General features: G+C 38.6%; 2 protein-coding genes across 2 annotated transcripts in view; both read left to right on the top strand.

The window, feature by feature from the left end:
* The first annotated feature begins 6 nt into the window (after positions 1 to 6).
* On the top strand, positions 7 to 1,016 carry atoh7 (atonal bHLH transcription factor 7). The gene has a single exon (XM_014019914.1). It carries the CDS (start codon positions 290 to 292, stop codon positions 704 to 706), a length of 417 nt encoding a protein of 138 aa, XP_013875368.1. The 5' UTR covers positions 7 to 289; the 3' UTR covers positions 707 to 1,016.
* A 4,641-nt stretch (positions 1,017 to 5,657) lies between these two features.
* Positions 5,658 to 8,489, top strand: part of pkd2l1 (polycystic kidney disease 2-like 1) — a 9,439-nt gene continuing 6,607 nt past the window's right edge. The window contains exons 1-5 of the mRNA XM_014019913.1: positions 5,658 to 6,014; positions 6,128 to 6,241; positions 6,960 to 7,087; positions 7,184 to 7,437; positions 7,527 to 7,751. Of these exons, the coding sequence (XP_013875367.1) occupies positions 5,729 to 6,014; positions 6,128 to 6,241; positions 6,960 to 7,087; positions 7,184 to 7,437; positions 7,527 to 7,751 (1,007 nt within the window). The 5' untranslated portion in view covers positions 5,658 to 5,728. The remainder of the gene's footprint in view (positions 6,015 to 6,127; positions 6,242 to 6,959; positions 7,088 to 7,183; positions 7,438 to 7,526; positions 7,752 to 8,489) is intronic.

Raw genomic sequence — 8,489 nt, 5'->3', positions numbered from 1 at the left:
TGTGTGTGTGTGTGTGTGTGTGTGTGTGTGTGTGTGTTTCTCCATGTTGAGTGCAGGGTTTGGGTTGAGGGGGGCGGGGGGTCTCCACCTGCTGCCACCTGTTCATCTCCTCCGTCTTATAAAAGCTGCTGCCCTCCAGGGTCTCGGACCACAAACACCTTGAACTCTTCAGGCTCACTTTCTGGAAACACTCATCAAAACCAGGACCTTCGCAGCGAGGAACCCCTCTGGAACTTTCCGAGCCGAGACWCTGGGAACGACTCGTTTATCGGCTCGATTCAGCCTGGCCATGAAGTCCTGCCAAAACAGCTGCTCCGACTCCGGATCCGAGTCCTCGGAGCCGGACTCCAAGACTCCGGAGAAATACGAAGTGGCCACGAGGCGACGGATGGCCGCCAACGCCAGGGAGAGGAAGAGGATGCAGGGTCTGAACACGGCCTTCGACCGGCTACGTAAGGTGGTGCCCCAGTGGGGGCGGGACAAAAARCTGTCCAAGTACGAGACCCTGCAGATGGCCCTCAGCTACATCATGGCCCTGAACCGGATCCTGACGGACCCCAGGAGGCACGCSGCTCCTCACAGGCAGTGGCTGGACCTGCAGTTTGAGGTTCAGCCCGACTCCTGCCTCCTGAGGTACGACCACCCCACGGGACAGGACTTCGTTCAGTCCACGTTGTCGTACCACTTCGACCCGGTCCACTCGTGAACCGGCACCGTTTGAACAATCAGTCATGTTGTAGCACAATGTGAACCGTCCCCACCGTTCTGGGCAGCAGTAAATACGTTTGTATTGCTTTATTTTTGTATTTAGCTTTAAAAAGACAATCGGAGCAGAGTCTGTCGGTTTGTGATTTTATTTTTGTAAGAAAAAAAGTATTTTTCATAAAAAACTAGTTTAAAGTTGTGAATGCTGACTCAGCACTATTGTTTTCCTGTTTATAGTTTCTGTCACTTTGTGCTCTTTTAATCACACAAATACAAAAATGTTCAGCCTTTTTTTTTTGGAAGAATGTGTTACGATGTTTGGTTTTTGTAACTTTTATATTTTTTCAAATTTTTTACTTTATTCAAAATAAAATTCTGTATTGAAAAACATTCAGATCTCTTTAAATCCTGTTCTTTTTAAAAAAATAGCTTTAGTTACTGACTCTTATGGTACTTTTAGCTACTTTTTTACTTTATTCAAAATAAAATTCTGTATTGAAAAACATTCAGACCTCTTTAAATCCTGTTCTTTTTAAAAAAATAGCTTTAGTTACTGACTCTTATGGTACTTTTAGCTACTGTTCTACCACTAATAACTTTTAGGTACTGTTTTGCTACTATTCAATTTAAATTATTTTTTTTGCTCCTTTCCACTATTTTTGCAACCATTTAGCTTTAACTAGCATTTAGCCATTAGCTTTTAGCTATCATTCTGCTTTTTATTTATTTATTTATTTATTTATTTATTTATTTATTTATTTATTTATTTACGCATTTGCTTAAGCTACCATTTGCTCCTTTTTCGCTTTTAGCTAAAGTTCAGCTAATTTAGTAATTTCAGCTAATTTTGCTAATTGCTAATTGCTTTACCGTGTTTTGCTAGGTTTAGCTTGTAAATATTTTGTTTATCTGTTTTGCTACKTTTAAGCTTTTAACTGCTGCTACTTTTACCAAAGCTGAGATAATTTTAGCCACTATTTTTGCTAATTTGCTAGGTTTTGCTAAASCTAGCTTTCACTGTTTACCATCTTTACTGCTAATTTTAGATGCAGCATCCATTTTACCAAACCTAGCTTATGTTTTTCACTAACTTTAGCATTTTTTTGCTAATTTTAGCATCTGTTTTGCTAATTTTATTTTCAGCAGTGTTTTACTAAACCTAGCTTATACGTCTTTCGCTAACTTTAGCATGTTTTGCTATTTTTAGCATCTATTTTTCTATTTTAGCTTTTATCTATTAATCTGTTCATTTTAAATCAAGCTTCGCTAACGTTAGCATCTGCTTTGCTAATTTCAAATCTGCTCTGCTTCKTTTAATTTAACCACCTCAGTTTAAGCATCAAAAAGCTACATAAGAAATGCTGTTTGTTTTGTTTTAGTTTGTCTACTTAAACATGTCATTAAATTCGGCTTACTTCACGACATTGGATTTTACATAATTGGGATATAAATTTTAATTTGATCAGTTGTTTCTAAATATAAAATATTTTTTCAGAAACATTTTTCTTTTAGATTTATCGTTTCCATATTATTGTGCAACRATGAACTAAAAATAAACTTTACTTAGTGCAATACAAAATAATACATTACATCACAAAAGTAGTTTAAATTAGATTCTATAATTTAGTATAATCTTAACATTTAGACTGTTAAAATCATAGTTTTGTGTTTATTAAACAGGGTTTTGCAGAGAACAACCTGGTTTGGCTGCTTGCTAGGAAATAAATCATCCTTTTGTCCAACGTTTCTGCTCTTTGAGATAAGATTCTCCCACGTCACCGGCAGGACAGAAATATCCGTCTCTGCAACCGTTTAACTGCTTCAGGTGTTTCTGGGATGATCTATCAGTGCTGAATACAAATTTAACAGAAAAGTGATGAAACAGATTTGAGTCTGAAAGGTTTGGCACAAGCCTGAGCAGAGAGAAGGAAGCCTGTGTGGCAGGGAAGCAGAAATTAAACTCCATTGTGTGATAATAGCTGCGAGTAATCGGTCTGTTCAGAACCACTGATGCAGAAACCATCAAACCCACTCAGCCGGCCTGAAACTGGACCTCCAGAGCCGGGCGTTGACTTCTAAATAAAACATAACAACAGAAACATTTAGTGTTTTTACATTGTTTTTGTTTGTTTCGAAGTGAAATGGACACAAACAGCCAGAATTGATGAAACGCTAAAAAAAACATGCATTAAATCGGAAAAAGTGCAGAAAAAAATGATGTAAATCTGAAAAGTGTGTAACGCAAATGAGGTCGAGACCTTCGGCGACACGACAATTAATTSAGCCACAAGTGAACAGCTGGTGGCAGAAAACACGATAATTGATTTCCTCTCAGGGAGACGTCGTTGGATCGACTGTTAATTGATGGTGACAACACTGAGCGCAGCGTGGAAACAGCTGAAAGGCTCAAACTAATTAAAACATCTTTTAGACGGTTAAATTATTTAATTATAGGACATGAAAGAATAATTACAAAATATTTTTACAACCTCATTATCATATTCTTCATAAAATATTATATTTCTTATAATTAGTCTGTAAATATAAAGAACATTTTCATTGAAAACAGTATTTTGCTGCTTGAAAACTTTAATGGTACTAGTGAAAATATGTAATACAGCCAAGTACATACACAGTACCTGTAAGTACCCAGTACATACCCAGTAAGTAACCTGTAAGTACCCAGTACATATCTGGTAGGTGGTAAGTAAGAAAGTAAGTAAGATGTTCATACAATGGTACCCAGTAAGTATCCTGTACGTACAGGGTAAATACCCAGTAAGTACCCTGTTACTACCTTTAAAATAGTCAGTATGTACCCCATTAATACCCAGTAATTATCAAGTTAACACTTTGTGTTACCTATACAAACCCAGTAATAATCCTGTAAGTAGCCATGTGCCTAGTAGTACACATTAGTACAAATGTACATACCCTGTAAGTGCCCTGTACCCACTCTATTATCAGTAAATATGCAGTATGTACCCACTAAGTACCCTGGAAGTAGCTTAGTTTTTAGTTTATTTGTCAGGCTATGTACAGAAAAACATTAAACTAATAAGTACAGATGTACCAGATAACAGCTATCAGATCATGTCCATCTGCAGTCTCTGACAAGTAAAAATACTACAAACATAAAAGTTAAAAAATAGAATAAAAACGAGTACATACTGTATAAAAAATCATAGCCATCTGCTTATACAAAAACATCAACCCACGCAACAGCAACACACACCAAACGGTGCACAAACTCCAAATATGTACAAAATACTACAATATGTTAAAAAGATAAAAGTCAGTGTTGACAAGTTTGGTTTCTTAGAATCCATTTTTTTAAAATAAAGTTCTATAATTTATATTAGCCCTCAAATCTGCGGGGAACATCCTTTGTTGCATTGTAGAACACAAATTATCTGAAAGTAGATTTTAATTTTGGAGTACTGCACTCCCATCTAGAGGTGGTCCTTGTTACTCTGCTCGTATGCTCAGAAGTCAAATGAACAAAACATTTTAGAGGCGCAGATATTGGCCATGATGTATCTGATACACGGCCAGTAAGAATCCTGTAGGTGCCATATATACCTGGTAAGTACTGTGTATTGGCAAGAATTTGGCGAAACGATACATATCATGACAGACGGGTCACGATACGATATACCCCGATATATTGCGATACTGTAAACAAGGTGATATATTGCGATTTTTTTTTTGGTCCAAAAATTATATTAAATAAAAACCTCTTACCGGAAAAAAAATGAAAAACCAAAATTCATTGTCCCAGAAAATTATTTTATACAGACATGCGCTAGCCTTCTGTAACGTGAAAGCTGACTAAAGTTGGGAAAAAGAGCGCACGAAACACTTAATTTGGTTTAAAATAGAGACATTCTGACAAATAAGTAACTGTAACCTTACCTCTGCTTAGAAGGCAGAGGGTGTCGGTCTTTTCCGCTCAGATTCAGCTATCGGAGCATGAAGCTAATGTTTACTTACAATGCTAATGCTACCCTTACTCTCTGGTGCTCAAGAGGTAGAGGAGCCAAATGGCTGGCTCACTGCTGCCAACTAGTGGTCAGAGGCTGAACTACAACATAAAAATGAATGGCTGGCAGGAAAGTTGACATTTTAAACCTTAATTAAAAATCAATACAGGACTTTAGAATATTGATACCGTATCGGAAAATGAAATATCGCGATATTTCAGTGTATCGATATTTTCTTACACCCCTAGTAAGTACCCTATAATTGTTGGTAAGTATCCAACCGATGAGAATCCTGTGTGTTCCTGGTATGTAACCACCTCGTGTGTATCCAGTACATACACTATGTACCCTGTAAGTACCTTGTATGTACACAGTAGTCATCAAGAAAATGCTTTGTAGACGACCAGTAAATACCCTTTAATACTTGGTACGTATCAAATAAGTACATTAGCTCTAACTAACGTGAAAGTACCAGGCTGTATTTCTAATAATTTATGTTAAGAAATAAAACCAAAAACTGATTTTGTAATAAATGTTTTGCTTTCATACAACAAGAACATATAAATAAAGGTCAACCTAATTTTAAATATACAATAAAAAAAGAACAATTCATGAACTCAGACTGCATCAAGAAGAATAAAAAATAATAATTATTGAACTTAGACATACACCTGAAAATTTTAGATAATTCATAAACTTAGTCTGCATAAACAAAAAATAGTCACATGTAATGAGTTTCATTTTAGGTTTAATGTCTTGTTTCACCTATTTTTATTATTTTAGACCTTTTTAGTAAACAAAAACTCCTGTAAATATTGTCCAACTAAAGTCCATTAGTAACAGGACAAAAATATGTCCATAAGTACACCTTACCTCAGTATTTGTTTTGAAATGAGTCTCAGGATCAGGACTATAAAAGCTGAAGGACCAGCAGCTCCTCCCTCACAGAGCTGAGGTCCTCCTTTAAAAACACATCTTCCACCTCCATCCAGCTTCACTTTTCTCTCTGCTGAGCTCAAGAACCCAGAAACCTTCAGAGGATGAAGTGTGTGAACAACCGGGCTGAGAGCCACCTGACGGGGCAGGTGGAGTCTGAGGTGGACGGCACGGTGAACGGCGGTGGCGGCTGGGTCAATCATGGCTACCGTGGTTCCCCTCCACCTATCCCCCGCGTGGTCAGCACCATCTACAGCCCACAGACCCACTTTCAGGGCTCCACGGACGGCGTCTACAAACTGGACCCCCCAGGTCCAGAGGAGCCCTCCTCCTCTTCCTCAGGCCAAGTGATTATGAAGAAGAGAAGAGGCTGCTGCTCTTTCATTAAAGGTAGGAACCCATTTTTGACCATTTTACCACAACATATCAACTAGTTTTTAATTTGCACGAGATAAAAATCTGATGTTCCATAATAATATTATTATTCCTAATGTTTTCCGTAGGTTTGTGGGGTACAGCGTGGACCGAAAACACAGCGAACAACCGGGAAAAGTTTGTCCAAACCACGTTGCGGGAGTTATTGGTCTACGTATTGTTCCTGGTAGATGTTTGTCTCTGTAAGTGTTTTTTAAAATCAGTTATACAAGTGCAAAAACAGCCGATGATAAACTGAAAGGTTTACTTTGAAATAAAAATAAACAATCTGCTGTTTTGTTCCTGCTTGAAGTGGTTTACTTTTCTTGTAATCAGTTTTGAATTACCAACCCTTCTCGAGTTACACAACTTTTCCAGGTTTTGTTGTTTTATCTGTTGAAAGTGAAAGGTGACCAATACGTTTCTTTTATTGAGCCTGTTAGTAAAATATCTAAATAAAATTAATTATCTGATAAAGGTAATAGTAAAATGTTGGTTCAGAATGTGAGCACAATTAGCGTGTTTACAAAACTTTCCATTTTGCTTCAGTTGTTACTAAGGGTTCCCCTCCCATCATTGTCCAGCTGAGCATTAGGACTGAAAGAGAAACGGGTCCGGCTCTCTTGGCTTTTAGCGATAAGAGCTTTTGGTCTTTTGTTGCTTTGTCTCTACTAGATTTACATTGTTTGATGAGGCTTTCTGCGTTAGGCCAGCGCACTCTCTCTTCAAACAAATTACAGCCCCCTAATCTGGATCTAGTGACACAAACAAAGCCAAAGACTTCAATTGGACCATGCTTGTCTGTCGCTCAGGCAGGTCTTATCTCAGACTTCTGAATGGAGCGACGTTTAGAGCAGGGCCTGAACAAAGCCAGATAGGAGCCGGTGGTCAGGTGTTAACAATGTGATTACGTTGTTTCAGTGACGTACGGCATGACGAGCTCGAGCACCTATTATTTCACCAATGCCATGACGAACCTGTTTGTGAATACAGCCAATGCGAATGGAGTTACGTTTCAGTCTATTGGCACCATGGAGGACTTCTGGACTGTAAGTTTTCTTCTGTTTAAATTTCTCATGTTCTTAAAATAACACACAAATAAAGGTGCAAATCAAACGGCAATCACTCCCTTTGTTTTTGACCAGTATGCCCAAGGTACCTTACTAGATGGCCTTTACTGGACGAGATGGTACAACAACCAGTCCCTAAACAACGGGGACCAATCCTTCATCTACTATGAGAATATGCTGCTGGGTGTTCCCAGGATGAGGCAGATCAAGATCAAGAACAACTCCTGCCAGGTCTACAAAGACTTCAAGAATGAGATCAGTGGATGTTACGATGTCTACAATGAGAAGAAAGAGGACGACCTCAGTTTCGGTCTCATCAATGGGACTGCGTAAGCCATTTACTGTAAAGGTTTCACAACAAATTCCAAAAACATAATATGAAAATTTGTTCTTTAGAGGGGGTTGTCTTCTCCTGCAGCTGGACCTACCACACAGAGAAAGAGCTCAAAGGTTCCTCCTACTGGGGACTGCTGACCACCTACAGCGGAGCGGGATACTATCAAGACCTAAATCGAACAAGAGAGGACAGCGCGAACGCTCTTGCCGAATTGATGGACAACCTTTGGCTGGATCGAGGAACCCGAGTCGTCTTTATTGACTTCTCCATGTACAACGCAAACATCAACATGTTCTGCGTTATCAGGTGAGAGAGAACTAACAAACTAACACCAAACAGGGTTGTATTAGACCCAGCAGTCTTCAGCTCAAAGGAGACAAAGATGTGTGCTGCAAGCTGTGTCCAAATTTAGGGGCTGTGTCCTCTGAAGGCCAAATTTGTCAGCCACTTACTTTATTGTGCCACCTAATTTTATTATATATTGATAGCATCGACAGGATGTACACCARGGTAAGGATGGGAGGCTAGGCCGTCCAAAATCACAGCTACTTTTTTCCGGTCTTCACGGTTGACCAAGGACTTGGCCCACCTAGACCGGGTAGGCCGGGTCTTTCGAAGGACCCAGCCTCTGAATTTGGACGCACACTGACTGACAGTGGTCCTAGCAATAGCTTCAGCAATTTTTTTTTCATTTAGCCGTTTAGCATTAGCAAAGCTAAATTTTTGGTTTGCTGCGCCTACCATTATCATTAAACTTAAGAAAGTTTCTGGGCTGCAACTACTGGAGACTAAATATTAAAACATGTTACCGTTCGCCAACATTCCACGTGAATTCTGGTGAACAGCATTTGTAAAATGTCTCAAAAATTCGATGGTGTTGTTCAGTTTCCCTGCAAGGGTTGCAAAGGCTGCCAGTGTTGGCTTTTAAATTTTAAACAAATTTCAATTTCCTCTCAAACCCTCCTCAGTTATGGAGAACCATTTCATTCAAATTTAAATAAATAAATAAATAAATAGTGTAATTAATAAAGTATTAATAAATAT

The sequence above is a fragment of the Austrofundulus limnaeus genome, unplaced genomic scaffold, assembly GCF_001266775.1.
Source record: "Austrofundulus limnaeus strain Quisiro unplaced genomic scaffold, Austrofundulus_limnaeus-1.0 Scaffold235, whole genome shotgun sequence".
Lineage (NCBI taxonomy): Eukaryota > Metazoa > Chordata > Actinopteri > Cyprinodontiformes > Rivulidae > Austrofundulus > Austrofundulus limnaeus.
The sequence above is the reverse complement of the archived record's forward strand: the minus strand, read 5'-3'. Positions and strand labels throughout refer to the sequence as shown.